This window comes from Neofelis nebulosa, chromosome 10, assembly GCF_028018385.1.
Source record: "Neofelis nebulosa isolate mNeoNeb1 chromosome 10, mNeoNeb1.pri, whole genome shotgun sequence".
Taxonomy (NCBI): domain Eukaryota; kingdom Metazoa; phylum Chordata; class Mammalia; order Carnivora; family Felidae; genus Neofelis; species Neofelis nebulosa.
This window is the reverse complement of record NC_080791.1, coordinates 111,139,791-111,156,232: the sequence shown is the minus strand read 5'-3', so window position 1 is coordinate 111,156,232 and position 16,442 is coordinate 111,139,791. Positions and strand designations below refer to the sequence as shown.

The following is a 16,442-nucleotide window of genomic DNA, read 5'->3' as shown; positions in this document are numbered from 1 at the left end:
TGGTTGTGTTAATAATTTGAAGCACACTTAAATCATTTAAAAAAACGAGATACTTGGGGCGCCTGGGTGGCTCAGTCGGTTAAGCGTCCAACTTCGGCTCAGGTCACGATCTCGCGGTATGTGGGTTCAAGCCCCGCGTCGGGCTCTGGGCTGACAGCTCGGAGCCTGGAGCTGCTTCGGATTCTGGGTCTCCCTCTCTTTGCCCCTCCCCTGCTCACACTCTGTGTGTGTGTGTGTCTCTCTCTCTCTCTCTCTCTCAAAAATAAACATTAAAATTTTTTTTTAAAAAAAGGTCATGCAGCTTTATTTAGAACCCTAGAATTTTAGAATGAGAAGGGCCTTAGAGACCACATAGACCAATCTTCCCATATTAGAGATGAGGAAACTAAGCCACAGAGAGGCTAAGTGACTGGCTCTAGAGGTGGTCCATGGTGGGGCTGGGATGGAACTGTAGCCTAGGGCTCTTTCTGCCACAGGGTGGCACCTCTTCCCACAGCTTTTTTTTTTTTTTTATTTATTTATTTATTTATTTATTTATTTTTTACAGTCTTGATGTCTTTTATTTTTTTTACATTTATCACGCCATGAATTCATAGGGAATGGGTTCCAACAGCTCAGGCTCCTTTCCATTGGTTCTCACAAAGTGTGCTTCTCTGGGTGGGGCAGGCTGGCGCTTCAGTTGAACCCAAGTACCTTTCTCCTTGGCTTCCTTCTTTTTCTGATCATTTTCCTTTACGCGCTTCAGGAAGCTGTCTTGGCTCTTTGAGTGCTTAATGTGCTCGATACGTACATTAATTCTCTTAGCAAGAATCTTGCCCTTAACTTGTTTGTTGACAACAATGCCAACAGCATGCTGGGTAACATTGTAGACTCTTCCAGTTTTGCCGTGGTAACATTTGTGGGGCATTCCTTTTTGAACAGTGCCCATTCCCTTGATGTCCACAATATCACCTTTCTTGTAGATTCGCATGTATGTTGCCAAAGGAACAACTCCATGTTTTCTAAAAGGCCTAGAGAACATATAGCGAGTACCTCTCCTCTTTCCCTTTGTGTTGGTCATTTTGGCGAATTACTGGAAGATCTTTTTTTTTTTTTTTTTTAATTGAGATATAATTCTCATACCATAAAATTCACCCTTTTAAAGTATACTATTCAGGGGCGCCTGGGTGGCTCAGTTGGTTAAGCGTCCGACTTCGGCTCAGGTCACGATCTCACGGTCAGTGGGTTCAAGCCCCGCGTCAGGCTCTGTGCTCACAGCTCAGAGCCTGGAGCCTGTTTCAGATTCTGTGTCTCCCTCTTTCTCTGACCCTCCCCTGTTCATGCTCTCTCTCTCTCTGTCTCAAAAATAAATAAATGTTAAAAAAATTTGAAAAAAAAAATTAAAAAAAAAAATAAAAAAACGAGATACAACCGACATATAATGTCATGTTAGTTTCAGGTGTATAACATCACTTGGTAGGTGTATATGCCTTTAAGTGGTTACCACCAGCCTAATTAATATTCATCTCCCCATATAGGTACAAATTTTTTTTTCTTACGGAGAGAGCTTTTAAGATCTCCTCTTCTAGCAATTTTTTTGAAAAGTGTACTTATTTTGAGAGAGAGAGCAAGTGTGCATGCAAGCAGGGGAGGGGCAGAGAGAGAGAGACAGAGACAGAGACAGAGACAGAGACAGAGAGAGACTCCCAAGCAGGCTCCTCACTGGCAGCACAGAGCCCGACATGGGGATCAAACTCACGAACCGTGAGATCGGATGCTGAACCGACCGAGCCACCCAGGCTAGCGTCCTCCCTTTGGTTCGGGGTCCAGCGTGTCACTTGTGTCGAGGGGAGGCTGCTCTGGCTGGCAGTGCGTAATGCATTCTCGGCTTGTCTCGTCTCCGTAGCGGCTACATGTCCAGCCAGACGAAGAACGTGGTCAGCGGCCTCCTGTTCGGCACGGGGCTGTGGGTGGCCCTCATCATCACCATGCGCTACTCCCTCAAGGTGCTGCTGTCCTACCACGGCTGGATGTTTGCCCAGCACGGCAAGATGAGCCGCGCCACCAAGATCTGGATGGTAACAGAGCCTCCCTTCGCTCTCGGTGCCGGACTCGTGGGGATTTTTTTATTTTTTTTTATTTTTGAAAGAGAGAGAGAGAGCGACAGAGTATGAACAGGGGAGGGGCACAGAGAGAGGGAGACACAGAATCTGAAGCAGGCTCCAGGCTCTGAGCTGTCAGCACAGAGCCCGACGCGGGGCTCGAACCCACGAACCGTGAGATCGTGACCTGAGCCGAAGTCGGACGCTTCACCGTCCGAGCCGCCCAGGTGCCCCTGGTATTGGTTTTTCCTTTTTTTTTTGTTTTTTTTTGTTTTTTTAAGTGCTTTTATGGGGCACAGTTTGACGTACAAAAGGCCGTAGCTGTTTAGCAGTGTGTCTGCGGGGACGTGTGCACTTGCAACCCCATGATCAGTCTCCGGGCCATAGACTTAGCTCCTTGCAAAGTTTCCTCACGCCCTGCCCCATTTTCCTCCGTGGAAAGAGCCCGTGAACGAGATCCACCTTCTCAGCAAGCAAGGGTTTAGGCCCACAGTGCGGCGATGTCGGGGACAGGGCCAGTGCCCCGGCCGGGCAGCCGCCGCCCCGTTCGCCGCGGTATCGGTCCTTCTGTGGCTGGCTCGCCTCACCTGGCACGGAGTCAGGTGCGGGTGCCTTGTACTTTCAAAGGAGGATCCCCATGGGCCTCTCCCCTCCACGCTCAGCTGGTTGCCCTAGGAGTTGGCCTCTCCTTGCTGCCAGGGGCATTGCTTCCCTGTGACTCACACGTGTGGCCAAAGAGCAAAGAGTCCGGGAGTCCTGAACATGCTATATTAGCGTGTGCTAGGCTCGCCATCCAGGTTGTCCATCAAAGTAAAGTGACATCCGTCCGCTGCTTTCAAAGCTCTTCTGACTGAGTGGTTCCCCTAGCCGACCGGTCTGACCAGGTCTCCCCGGTTCACCCTTCTCCCCGAGGGGGTTTTGCCTGCTCTCCTGGGCCCGTAGTCTGAGCGTCCCCTCGTCTGCCGTGCGTGTGGACGTTTGTCCGACTTCACCCGTGACGGCTGAGCTCCGCCTCCCGGGGCCCACCCTCACCCACACGCTTCGCTCTCCTCCAGACCGACTTCCTGTGCCCACGTGGCTGTGAGATTTCAGTTTTCCAGAGAAGCAGAATTAAAAAAATTTTTTTTTTTTTTATTTTTAAATTTTTTTTTTTTTTCCAACGTTTTTTATTTATTTTTGGGACAGAGAGAGACAGAGCATGAACGGGGGAGGAGCAGAGAGAGAGGGAGACACAGAATCGGAAACAGGCTCCAGGCTCCGAGCCATCAGCCCAGAGCCCGACGCGGGGCTCGAACTCACGGACCGCGAGATCGTGACCTGGCTGAAGTCGGACGCTTAACCGACTGCACCACCCAGGCGCCCCCCAAAAAATTTTTTTTTTAATGTTTTATTTATTTTTGAGACAGAGAGAGACAGAGCATGAACGGGGGAGGGGCAGAGAGAGAGGGAGACACAGAATCAGAAGCAGGCTCCAGGCTCTGAGCCATCAGCCCAGAGCCTGACACGGGGCTCGAACTCACGGACCGTGAGATCGTGACCTGAGCTGAAGTCGGACACTTAACCGACTGAGCCACCCAGGCGCCCAAGAGAAGCAGAATTTAATACCCACAAGAGAGTCAGAGAGGGCACCCACACTTCACACAATAAAGCTAAATGGTGTTCCCACGATGGCATTCCGGTCACATCCAGTTGAGTCCCACCCCCCCCCCCCCCCTTGAGCCCTAGAAATGCCTTTGAGGTCTGGTCCATAGGAGATGACCACTCACGACACCAAGGTTAGATCATTCCAGATGAAAGCGAGGGCCGATAGGCAGATAGATGTGTGCTGTCCATTGGGCTTGGCGGTGGCTGAGGGGGGGCCGCACCGCTGCTCCTGGGGTTGGCTCGAGCCCAGGCTTCTCGGTCCAGCCCCTCGTCACCGTTCCCAGAGTTTTGAGCCAGTCCCTAACCCGAGGGCCTCGCAGAACCAGCTGACTGACACGGGGCCCACATGCAGCTGTGCAGTCAGACAGCAGAATCTGGGCGCCCAAGAAGGGGTCCTGTCCCGGGCCCCTCGCGGCATCTGTCAGACTTGGGCTTGCATCAGCCTGGGTTTCGTTTGGGCTTCCCTGCTTGTTTGTGTGCCCGGGGGCGGAAAACAGACCAGAGGGGACACAGGCCACCACAGAACATCCGTAACTAGTCGGCAAGTCGTCTACGCTTGAGAACTGGTTTCACATCTTTAACACGGTTTCTCGTTTTAAAACGTACCTTTTTTGTTTTTAAGGGCATGGTCAAGATCTTTTCAGGCCGCAAGCCCATGTTGTACAGCTTCCAGACGTCTCTGCCACGCCTGCCGGTCCCTGCGGTCCAGGATACTGTGAACAGGGTAAGCGTGGCTTCAGCTCGCTGTGGCGCCCGCTCCGAGGTGCAGGTGTCCTGGGATTCCGCTTCGTGACCGGGTTAAATTACCATCGTTGGGTCACGGACTTGTCTGGCTGTTGTGGGACATCTTTTCCTTTCTGATGTATCAGCATGTGTTATGTGTTTTTCTTTTTTTTTTTTTTATTTTACTTTTTTAAATGTTTATTTGTTTTTGGGAGAGAGAGACAGAGCATGAGCAGGACGGGGGTGGAGAGAGGGAGACACAGAACGCGAAGCAGGCTTCAGTCTCCGAGCTGTCGTCACAGAGCCCGACGCGGGGCTCGAACTCCTAAACCTTGAGATCGTGACCTGAGCCGAAGTCAGATGCTCAAACGACTGAGCCACCCGGTTGCCCCCGTATTAGGTGTCTTTTAAAAGGTATCACCCTTGTTAGAGAAACGGCTTCACAACGTTTTTCTTAGATAGCTTCGTTGAGCCATAATTCACATGTGTAGAGATCCGTCCCAAGTATCTAGTCCGACGGTCTTTGTTATGTGATTAGCGTTTTACGTTGTGATAAAAATGTAAACATGACCGTTGTAACCACTCGGAAGTGTGCAGTTGTGTGGCATCGAGTACATTCTCTTAGCACAGCCTCCACCACAGTCTAGTTCCAGAACTTTCTGTCACCAAAGCCCCGTGCCTGTGAGCATCATAACCCGTTTTATGCCCCAGCCCCCCGGCTCCCACTAGGCTGTCTCTAGGTTTGCCTGTCCTGGAAGTTTCCTGTAAGTGGAATCCTACAATATGTCCTGTGCGCCCGGCTCTTAGACCGTTGAGATTTATGTGTCCCTCAGTCTGTCATTCCTCTTGATGACTGGATGCTATCCACCTGTATGGTCGGACCGCCCTATATTCATCCATGCATCTGTCGATGGACATTTGAGTTTTTTCCACCTTTTGGTTGTTGTGAACGGTTTTCGTTTTCGTTCAGGCACCTGCTTGCGGTTCTCTTGGGCGCGAGCCTGGAACTGGGATCATGGGATCAGGGAGGATTTCTTGTTTAACTTGTCAAGGAACAGCCGTGCTGGTTTCCTCGGCGCCTGCGTTCCCACCCCAACCGGTTTCTGCCTCTCCTGTGGCCCCACCTTAAAAACATCTTGGCTTTGGGGCCCCTGGGAGGCTCCTTCGGTTGAGCGTCCGACTTCGGCTCAGGTCATGATCTCGCGGTTCGTGGGTTCGAGCCCCGCGTCGGGCTCTGTGCTGACGGCTCAGAGCCTGGAGCCTGCTTCTGATTCTGGGTCTCCCTCTCTCTCTCTGCCCCTCCCCTGCCCATGCTCTGTCTCTCTGTCTCAAAAATAAAAACATTTAAAAACATGTCTTGGGTTTTGAATCCAGGCTTAGTCATTTAGTTTCTGTTGGCTTTTTCAAGTCCCCCCTCCTCTCTGCTCTCGTGTGCTGCCCTCCCCTGAGGACAGGCCTAGCGACACCTGTGGTTCTGGTGACTGGCTCGAGCTTATTCTAAGTGTTGTTTTCAGTTCCACGAATGCACATCTCACTTTGAATAAACTCGAACAGCCGGTTGGTTTCAGCAATGGGGCCCCATCTTTAAACATTCAAGGAGATTTCTAGAGATTTCATTGCTGCCTCAAAGCTGTTTCCACAGCAGATAATATTGGCACAGTGAGACGTTTCCTGGTAAACCGAGGGCTTTACTTTCTTGTTTGTGATGTTTATTTTTGAGAGAGGGAGCGGGAGTGGGTAAGGGGCAGGGAGAGAGGGGGAGAGAGGATCCAAAGCAGGCTCTGTGCTGTCAGCAGCGAGTCCATCACAAGGCTCGAACCCATGAACTGCCAGATCGTGACCTTGGGTGAAGTCGGATGCTCAACCAACTGAGCCACCCAAGCTCCCTTCTTTTTTTGTTTTTGTTTTTCATAATTGTTTTCATTCTTTTTTTCTTTCAAAGTTGGTTTACTTATCTAGGAGTCGGGGAGGAGCAGAGAGAGGAGAGGCAGAGAATCCCAAGCAGGCTTCACACTGTCAGCAAAGAGCCCGACGTGGGGCTCGAAGTCACAAACCATGAGATTATGACCTGAGCCAAAGTCGGGCGCTTAACCGACTGAGCCGCCCAGGCGCTCCAAGATTTTCTTTTCTTTTAATTTTTTTAATGTTTAGTTTTGAGAGAGAGAGAGAGAGAGAGAGAGAGAGAGAGCATGAGTGGGGGAGGAGCAGAGAGAGAGGGAGACACAGAATGTGAAACAGGCTCCAGGCTCCGAGCTGTCAGCACAGAGCCCGACGCGGGGCTTGAACTCACAAACCGTGAGATCATGACCTGAGCCGAAGTCGGACGCTCAACCGACTGAGCCTCCCAGGCGCCCCGCAAGATTTTATTTTTAATCTCTACACCCAGCGTAGGGCTCGAACTCCTGACCCCGAGATCAAGAGCCACACGCTGTACTGAGTCCGCCAGGCGCCCCACTTGGGGAAGATTTTTAAACCTTTGAAATCTGTTTACGGTTTTTTGTGAGGCACGGATGAGGGGCCCGTGCATTTTAACTTGGCTTATGTGCTTTTCATCAACCCTAGTATCTGGAATCGGTGAAGCCGCTCATGAAGGAATCGGACTTTAAACGCATGACGGTTCTCGCGCAAGATTTTGCCGTCAGTCTCGGACCAAAACTGCAGTGGTATCTGAAGTTAAAGTCCTGGTGGGCTACAAACTACGTAAGTGCTCACACACACCATCGTTCTCGGTGCCGAGTGTTTTGTGTGGAAACACGGGTCCGTGCCACGAAGCCGGGCTCCCCCGTGTGTGGCCGCAAGAGAGGCCGCCTGGCGGGTGACCCGAGATGGGATGTGGAGGAGACGTTAACTGTGACCGGACAGACCCGATGATGAGGCTGCAAGTCGGGGCTGGGGGGCAGTGGCAGGGGCGGGGGGTCGCGCTGTGTTTTGATGAGGCCCCGTCTATGAGGGTGTGGAACTCACACGCCCACCCGGGCTCCTGTGTGCACCGATGCGTGTGCACGCACACACAGGCACCTCAACACGAAGCAGTGTGGCAGGAGTCCCCCAGAGCAGTCCTTGCCCCCCACCCATCCTGGGCCCCGCCAGTCTGTGTCACTCCTGCTAAGCTCACCAGTGGTCTGTCCTGTGTGCACCCGACAGGTGAGCGACTGGTGGGAGGAATACATCTACCTGCGGGGCCGAGGGCCACTGATGGTGAACAGCAACTATTATGCCATGGTGAGTGGCCGGGGAGCGCCTGTCCCCGCTCCCGTGGGCCCTGGGCTTCCGTCCGCGGCCCCGGGAACCTGCCCTCCGTGCCCAAAAGCTGCGTGCGCGTCTCTGTGTTTGCCCCGAGCCACCGCGGAGAAATGAGGACAGCAGAAATGCTCTCGGGCCCGTGCCCTCTCCCTGTTGTCACCACTGGGCACGGGGTCGTGCCACAGCAGCCTGAGGGCCCGTGTCCCTGCCCAGCTGCTGCGCTTAGTGACCTGGTGGGCCAGGCGCACAGCTTCCTCCCTCGCTGCCCTAAGGCGCCAGGAGACCGAGCCCCGTGTGTCATTTCCGGGTCTCTTGGGGTTTTTTTCCCTGTCTTCTGCGACATTGATGGCCTGGGAGGGCACACGCCATTCTTTTGTGAGAAGCCCCTGAAAACAGTGGGTTTTGGGAACTGACATTTAATACCTGTAATAACTGGCCAACCTCATTCTGTGTCTCTTGCTTTGTCCTTCCCTTCCTTTCACTTTCCCGTGAAACATGAAATAAAACAGGCAAAGCGTAGGAAGCGGGATTTCGGTTTGTTTTCTATCAGAGCAGGTGTCATTTAACAGGTAGGGAAGGATTTCCGCGGTGCAGAAACGCCTTCCTGTGTAGTTACGTCAACTTGTCTCCTCCTCCGAATGTTCTCTGTGCCGTGTGCCCCTTTCCAGGACTTGCTGTACGTCTTACCGACGCAGATTCAGGCGGCGAGAGCCGGCAACGCAATCCACGCCATCCTGCTGTACCGACGGAGACTAGACAGGGAGGAGATCAAGCCGGTACGCAAGCAAACTGCTCTTTAAGAGCTTCGTTTTTTATGTTTATTTATCTACTCTGAGAGAGAGCGCGTGCACGTGTCGGGGAGGGACAGAGAGAATCCGAAGCAGGCTCCGGGCTCCGAGCTGTCAGCACAGAGCCCGATGCGGGGCTCGATCTCGCGAAGCGTGAGATCATGACCTGAGCTGAAATCGAGAGTCGGAGGCTTAACAGACTGAGCCACCCGGACGCCCCTGAAAAATTCTTTTTAAGCAGCTTTGTTGGCGAGGTGCGCATACGTGAGGCAAGCGGTTTGATAGGTTCTGATGAATTTATATAATGTGCCCCTGAAACCGTCCCCACAGTCAAGACCGTGAACACAGCCGTCACCCCCAGACATTCCCCTGGGGGCCTTGTGCTCTCGCTGAGCCTCTCCGTCACCTGCCAGGTAACCACCACCTGCCTCCTGTTACTCTAGATTGTTTGCATTTTCCAAAGCTTTGTGCAGGTGGAATCCTACAGTGGACACTCTCTCTGTCTCTCTCTCTTTCTTTCTCTCTCTCTTCCTCTCTCTCTTCTTTCACTCTGTATAATTATTTTGAGATTTAACTCTCCGTGCGTATCCTAAATGGATATACGTTCGTTGTACTGTAGTCCCATAACCAGCCCTGGAAGAAGCCCTTGCTTACTTGTGCAGGAAAATGGTTTAGCTGGTAAATTATTCAAGAGGGACGAGATGTTCCTTCCTTCTTCATGCCCTGCAGGGAAGGGAGCCCAACGTAGGGGCTTAAACTCAAAACCCTGAGATGAAGACCTGAGCCGAGAGCGAGGGTTGGACACTTAACTGGGCCACACAGGCGCCCGGTCCTGTCATGTCCTTTCATCCTTCCCTTCCCTTGCCTTCCCCCTTTCCCTTCCCTTCCCTTCCCTTCCCTTCCCTTCCCTTCCCTTCCCTTCCCTTCCCTTCCCTTCCCCACTCCCCTTCCCCTTCCCCTCCCTTTCCCTGCCCTTCCCCTCCCCTTCCCCTTCCCTTCCCCTTCCCTCACCTCCCCTTCCCCTCCCTTCCCCTTCCCACCCTTCCCCTCCCCTCCCCTCCCCTTCCCTTCCCTCGCCTTCCCTTGCCTTCCCCAATCCCCTTCCCCTCCCCTCCCCTCCCCTGCCCTTCCCCTCCCCTCCCCTCCCCTCCCCTGCCCTTCCCCTCCCCTCCCCTCCCCTGCCCTTCCCCTGCCCTCCCCTCCCCTTCCCTTCCCCTCCCTTCCCCTTTCCTTTCCCTTCCCTTCCCTTCCCTTCCCTTCCCTTCCCTTCCCTTCCCCTTCCCCTTCCCCTTCCCCTTCCCTTTCCCTTCCCTTCCCTTTCCTTTCCCTTCCCTTTCCTTTCCCTTCCCTTCCTTTCCCTTCCTTTCCCTCCCATTCCCTTCCTTTCCCTTCCCTCCCCTTCCCTCCCCTCCCCTCCCCTCCCCTCCCCTCCCTTCCCTCCCCTTCCCTCCCCTCCCCTCCCCTCCCTTCCCCTTTCCTTTCCCTCCCCTCCCCTCTTCCTTTTCCCTCCCTTCCCCTCCCTTCCCCTTTCCTTTCCCTTCCCCTTTCCTTTCCCTTCCTTTTCCTTCCCTTCCTTTTCCTTCCCTTCCTTTTCCTTCCCTTCCTTTTCCTTCCCTTCCTTTTCCTTCCCTTCCCTTCCCTTCCCTTCCCTTCCCTTCCCTTCCCTTCCCTTCCCCTTCCCCTTCCCTTCCCCTTCCCCTTCCCTTCCCCTTCCCCTTCCCCTTCCCCTTGAGAGAGACAAAGATAGAGCACAAGTAGGGGAGGGGCAGAGAGAGGAGGACAGAGAATCCCAAGCAGCATAGAGTCCGATGCGGGGCTTGAACTCACAAACCATGAATCCTGACCTGAGTCAAAGTAGGACACTCGACTGTCCAAGCCACCCAGGCATTTCTTTCTTAAATACGCCCTTGGTTGAAAGTGTCAGTTTGTAAATGACCGATCAGAACGTGTTACTTGGGAAGCAAGATGCCGGAAGCCCTGGCACAGTTCAAGCTTTGCTTTGCAGTGAAGGTTGGCATCCCAGAGAAAGGCTGCTCTTTGCAGAGTTTGCAAGGGATTAAGTCAAACGCCCTGTGCACTTGGAAAACAAATTCAGCATTTCAAAATTTTTTTTTCAGTTTTTTTTTTTAATGTTTATTTATTTTTGGGAGAGAGAGAGTGTGTGTGTGAGCAGGGGAGGGGCAGAGAGAGAGGGAGACACAGAATCAGAAGCAGGCTCCAGGCTCTGAGCTGTCAGCACAGAGCCCGGTGCGGGGCTCGAACCCATGAACCGTGAGATCGTGACCTGAGGCGAAATCAGTTGCTTAACTGCTGAATCGACTGAGCCACCCAGGCGCCCCTAAAGATTTTCTTTTTTTATTCTTTTGTGTAATCTCTACCCCCAGCATGGGACTCGAACTTACAACCCTGAGATCAAGAGTTGCACGGCCTTCCCACTGAGCCTGCCCGGTGCCCCACAAATTCAGCATCCTCCCCCGCCCCCCGCCATGGAATTCTTATTTGGTTGAAACATACTTTTGTTGCAGATTCTGCTGTTGGGATCCACAGTCCCACTCTGTTCCGCTCAGTGGGAGCGGATGTTTAATACTTCGCGGATCCCGGGAGAGGAGACGGGTGAGTGGGGCTCCTTCCGGAGGCAGCACTTTCGCTCCACACGGAGGCGGCGGAATGACAGTGGGCAGTGATTCGTGCCCACCCCTCCTGAGGTTGTGAGAATGCGGGCTCGGGAACATTCCTTCCGTTGACCGGACGTGTGGCTTGTCTTCAGACTTGAGTTTCTCTTGGGCTGAAGGCCGTCTTACAGGGAGCCTGCTCCAGATCCAGGCAGGAATGTCCTCTTCCTCCTCTGGCTCCCGCAGGGGCGGTCTGCTCTGGCCCTGAGCCGGGACGGCTGACCCCCACCCACCCTCCCAGAGCGTAGGGCGGCCACGTCACCCGCCCAAGCCGGGGCACCCTTGAGAGTGAAAGGGACACGTGGCATCACCGGGGACTGTCCCAGGCCTGCCAGGCCACAGCTCAGGCTGTGCTGCCACTGAGCCTCCGGGTGGCCGTGCCGGGAGGAGATACCTGCCACTCTCACCTGACGAACCTGTCTAGACCTCATGGCGGCCACCCTAACGAACCCATTGCTGCCTTTCAAGCTGGTCTGGTCGTATATAGAGTCCCAAGCTGATCGGCTTTGGCATGGGGGGAGCGGGGGTGTTGAGGCAGCCGGGTGCTTCCAGACTGTGAGCCCTGGGCGGTAACTTGTCCCCTGGTGCTGGGCACGGGGGTCCTTGGACGCAGAAGCTGCCCTCTGGGTGGGCTTCCGTCTGGACTCTGCTTTCTGGGACCCGGGATTCAGAAGCTTTCTGAAAAGTCAGTCGAGCAGTGTACCTGCTGTTCCCCCGGCGTGGGGCGTCCTGGCTAAAAAGTCAGCCCCTGTCTCTCTCACGCTCTGGACTCGGGTGGCCCGTGGCCAGACTGCTGCGAAAAGCGGCCGGGCCAGCAAAAAGCAGTTGCCCCTAATAGTGTTTGTAAAAGTGATTTTAATGAAGCGTCCTACGGTTTTGCCCCCTCCTGTCCGCGGTTTCGCGTTCCGCGGTCTCGGCTATCCGCGGCCAGCCGCCGTGCGGGAAGCACATGGTCCTCTAGAACATCAGCCTCGCCCTGTGTCACACCTTTGTCCCTTGCCTCACGTCCTTTTACCACGTGGGCGTTTTACCATATCACACGAAGAAGGGTGAGGACAGGGTATTTTGAGAGAGAGAAACGACGCTCACATGGCATGTGCTACATTTGTCCCGTTTTATTATTAATTATTGTTAACCTCCTGCGTCTAGTTGATAAATCAGACTTTATCGTAGGATCGTAGGTATGTAAAACAGAAAAGCCAGTAATGTGTTTAGAATTCCGTGCACTCTGGCTTCGGGCACCCACTCGGCAGGGGGGGTGGTCTTGGAACATACCCCTCTTGGGTCAGGGGTGGGGGCTGCTGTACTTTTCTCTGCCAGGGTTTTGGGGCCTCATCTGACAGAGTTATTCCTAAGTCTTTTATTGTTTTTGTTGTTTTAAGTGTATATTTTGGGCTCTTGGTTACGGAGTGTATTAGTTTCTAGAGCCGTGGTCACAAAACACCCCAGACAGCGTGGCTTAAAGACACATTCACTGCCTCCTGGTCCGGGAGGCCGGAAGCTGGAGGTGCAGGCACGGGCAGGGCCCGGTCCTCCCGAGTCCTCTCTCCTTGTGTGTGGTCCCTCTGTGCGTGTCTGTGTCCTGATCTTTTCCTATAAGTATCCTAGTCATACGGGGTTAAGGTTCATCTTACTCACCATGTTTTAACATAATTACCTCTTTAATGTCTGTCTAGTTTTGAGAGAGAGAGAGAGAGAGAGAGAGAGAGCGAGCGCACAAGTGGGGGAAAGGCAGAGAGAGAGGGAGACGCAGAATCCGAAGCAGACTCCGGGCTCCGAGCTGTCAGCCCAGAGCCCGACACGGGGCTCGAACCCACGAACCGTGAGATCATGACCTGAGCCGAAGTCGGATGCTCAACCGACTGAGCCACCCGGCCGCCCCTTCTTATTTCTGACTTTGAAGTAAAGGCTGCACGTTTGCTGGAGTTTTCTGGTAGAAACCCTTCAGCAGTCTTAAGTCATTGGCCCAGGATGGTACGTCCCTCGAGTGACTGAGCAGGGCTGCTGAGCCAGAGCGAAACCCGTGTGATCCCAGAGCTCTCCAGTCTGATGCCACACGGACTCTCGAGACTCCTGAGAACTGGACGGACGGGCCGAGCTGGGGGGACGCGGGACGAGGGGTCGGTGCCGCGGGAAAGCGGGGGGTGCCTCTCTCCTCTCCCGTAACCTCACGCCTCTGGATCTTGTGTCTCGCCCCGCGTCCCGCCGCAGACACCATCCAGCACATAAGGGACAGCAAGCACATCGTCGTGTTCCACAAAGGCCGTTACTTCAAGGTCTGGCTCTATCACGACGGCCGGCTGCTGAAGCCCCGGGAAATCGAGCAGCAGATGCAGAGGATTTTGGACGACCCCTCGGAGCCCCAGCCCGGGGAGGCCAAGCTGGCGGCCCTCACCGCGGGAGAAAGGTGCGCGGTGTCTGTGACCCCGGTGGTGCCTGGGGGCTGCGGGGACTCCTCGTGGTTCTCGCCCTTCCCCGGGGGCTCAGCCGGAGGACAGGTGCCTGTGGGCGACCAGCGGCTGGCGGTGGGGGCGGGGCCAGAGCCTGGCGTCCCCGTCCCCGCTGGTGGGTCACCGAGGCCGCGTGTGCGCGCGGGTGGGCCTGCGTCCGCACGGGGACCGGGGCCCCCGACGGAGAGGAGTCAGCCTGTTTTGTGCGGCCGCGGGCGTATTTAATTTAGGACACGGAACAAGTTTAAACCAAGGCCTCCGCGTCAGGGATAGATTTCCTGCCACGTCTAAAGATCGTTCAGAGGCTTCTGTTTACTTAAGGAATTAGCTCGGAAACAGCTGAGTGTCTCTCAGCCTCGGCTGTGTGCACATTGGGCTGGAGAAATCTGTGTCCTGGTGGGGATGTTGGCCCGTGCGTGGGGTTGTTAAACAGCATCCTGCCCGCTACCCCCCCTCCCCCGACACCAGCAGCCACCACTTAGTGACAACTGCCCAGACTTTGCTCGCTGTCACCAGGGGGCAGTATTGTCCCCGGTTAGCCAGCACCGGCTTCCAGCGATGGGGCAGCAAGGTGGTGAGTGACCCTTCTCAGAGAAGAGGAAGATGCCCGGGCACGAGCATGCGGAGGGTGGCAGCGGGCCCGACAAGTGGCAGGGGCGTCCAGGGAGCGCACTGCACAATCCGTGCAGGGAGCTGCAGAGGGGGTTGGGGACGCCGGAACACAAGGCAGAGAGGGTTCTGTGTGCCCGACTACGTTTGGGCTTGATTCTGCTGTTGAAGGGGCCACCAGGCACCCCGAGCACGTTTGCGAGATTCTTCTGGCCCGGGGGCTCCTGCAGGCAAGGGGGTCCCTCCGGCAGGGAGGGCCGGAACGGCAGCCTGAGCAGCAGGGGAGGCTCGGTCCCAGAAGCCCCGGGAGTGTTGGGTCATTGCTGGGCTTCGATGGGGCTGCGAGGAACGGCGGTGGACGGTCCGTCCTGGGGAACGAGCTCCCGTCCCACGTGCCCGTGAGCGTCAGTGCGCGGGATGGCGGGCGGGCGCGGTGCAGCCACAGAGCGGGCCTTCCTGGGGTCCCCCACCCCCTGCGGGGCTCAGCGGGCACCCGGCCCCGAGCTCCCCCATCTCACCTCCCGGAGCCCTCGGTGTAGACGCCGAGCGTGTCTGCCGGCCTGTCACCTTCCTGCCCCCTCGCACCGCACCAGGTGCGGAGTAGATGCCCTTGTGACCGTTGTCCCCTGGCAGACACTGACGAGAGCCGTCCGGGCCGGGGAGAGAAGAGGGCGGGAGACAGACCAGGTGACCCTGACCTGGAAGGGTGGGTGGGGCGGCAGACCTGAGGGGGCACTGAGTGAGGGGGCCAGGAGCAGTCCAAGCAGCCACGGCTGGGGCGCCTCTCAGGAGGTGGGTGTCACATCGGCTGCTTGTAGCTCCTGTGAGGCGGGTGGAGAAGAAGAGTCCCTTCACTTGCACTCCCGGGGGCGCCTCTTGTCCCGGGGGTGTCCCGGGGTCGTTCGCAGCACGGACTTGGGCGGGACTTGGGTTTGAAGCTCTCCTCGCCACAAAGTAGCTGTGACCACGTCTCTGTGCCTCAGTTTCCCCCTCTGAAAAAATGGGGACGGTCGCGTTGACCAGGGAGCTAGGACAGGGACGAGGTGGCGGCCACACACTTGCGGTGACTTCCTTGCCAGAACTGCTCCAGGATGGGGACCCTGGTGCGGGCGTGAGGGGCGCTTTCTCGGGGGTCACTGCCCCGTGGTGGCTGAGCTCACGGGCCAGCCTGTGTTCTTGTCGCGCGTGCGGCAGTTTGCGAACGGAGGTGCGCGTCGAACTCCTGCCCGCAAACGGCACGGCCACCCGCGGGCAGTCGTACCCGCAAAATCCTAAGTGTGCGAGTCCCCTTCGATTCCTAGCAAACTGGGAAAAACGCTGTCATTTTGAACGTCACGGGTAAGGAGAGGTCCCTGCATCGCCGCGGGCTTACCTCCGTTGAACTCTGATTTCAGAGTCCCCTGGGCCAAGTGTCGCCAGGCCTATTTTGGCCGCGGGAAAAATAAGCAGTCCCTCGACGCCGTGGAAAAGGCCGCGTTCTTCGTGACGCTGGATGAAACCGAGCAGGGGTACAGGCAGCAAGACCCGGATGCGTCGATGGACTCCTATGCCAAGTCCCTCCTCCACGGCAGGTGTTATGACAGGTACTGCACCTCCCCTCCCTCCTGAGGGACCGTAGCTCGCCTGCGAGCGTGGAAGGGACGTCACATGTCACTGCACCTGCCTCCGGTATCTCCGCTCTTGAGGAATAAGAGCTCACGTAAAACACAACTCTTAAGGGGCGCCCGGGGGGGGGGGGGGCTCAGTCGTTAAGCATCCGACATTTGGTTTCAGCTCAGGTCAGGATCTCGCGGTTGGTGAGTTCGAGCCCCATGTCAGGCTCTTCACTGATGGCGCGGAGCCTGCTTGGGATTCTGTCTCTCCCTCTCTCTCTGCCCCTCCCCCTCTCATTCTCTCCCCCCACCCCCCAAAAATAAAGAAATAAAGCACAACTCTTGACTTTCTTCTTTCCATACACACACATACAGGCGCGCGCGCGCACACACACACACACACACACACACACACACACAGCTTAAGCGGCAGACTTGAGATCCTAACCCCTTCTGTGCATGACCACCTGTCATGGTAGTGGTGACAGGCGTGGCTCCTGGTGTCTGGGACCAGGCAGGGGAAGGAGGTGGACGGGGCTGACCTGTTGCTCACTGATCGTGACCGTCCCGGAGCCTCCTGTCCCTTGTCTGTGAAGCAAGGTCCTGCCTGCCCTGCCCCCGGGGACGAGGTTTGGCCCAG

The 16,442-nt window shown here is 55.6% G+C and overlaps 2 protein-coding genes across 4 annotated transcripts in view; one reads left to right on the top strand and one right to left on the bottom strand.

Annotated features, from left to right (window-relative positions):
* Window positions 1-16,442, top strand: part of CPT1A (carnitine palmitoyltransferase 1A) — a 58,691-nt gene that overhangs the window by 22,975 nt on the left and 19,274 nt on the right. For all 3 annotated transcript variants that reach the window (XR_009250145.1, XM_058689937.1, XM_058689938.1), the window contains exons 4-11: window positions 1,886-2,057; window positions 4,348-4,449; window positions 7,011-7,148; window positions 7,593-7,670; window positions 8,360-8,467; window positions 11,005-11,092; window positions 13,363-13,558; window positions 15,605-15,793. Coding sequence is in view for 2 of the 3 variants with exons in the window: in XM_058689937.1 (XP_058545920.1) it covers window positions 1,886-2,057; window positions 4,348-4,449; window positions 7,011-7,148; window positions 7,593-7,670; window positions 8,360-8,467; window positions 11,005-11,092; window positions 13,363-13,558; window positions 15,605-15,793 (1,071 nt within the window). In the remaining variant the exon portion in view is untranslated. The remainder of the gene's footprint in view (window positions 1-1,885; window positions 2,058-4,347; window positions 4,450-7,010; window positions 7,149-7,592; window positions 7,671-8,359; window positions 8,468-11,004; window positions 11,093-13,362; window positions 13,559-15,604; window positions 15,794-16,442) is intronic.
* Window positions 574-1,078, bottom strand: LOC131488286 (large ribosomal subunit protein eL21-like). The gene has a single exon (XM_058689940.1). It carries the CDS (start codon window positions 1,058-1,060, stop codon window positions 578-580), a length of 483 nt encoding a protein of 160 aa, XP_058545923.1. The 5' UTR covers window positions 1,061-1,078; the 3' UTR covers window positions 574-577.

Excerpts from the sequence above, each read along its gene's own strand:
- LOC131488286 (XM_058689940.1), bottom strand. The coding sequence starts at position 1,060 with ATGACCAACACAAAGGGAAAGAGGAGAGGTACTCGCTATATGTTCTCT.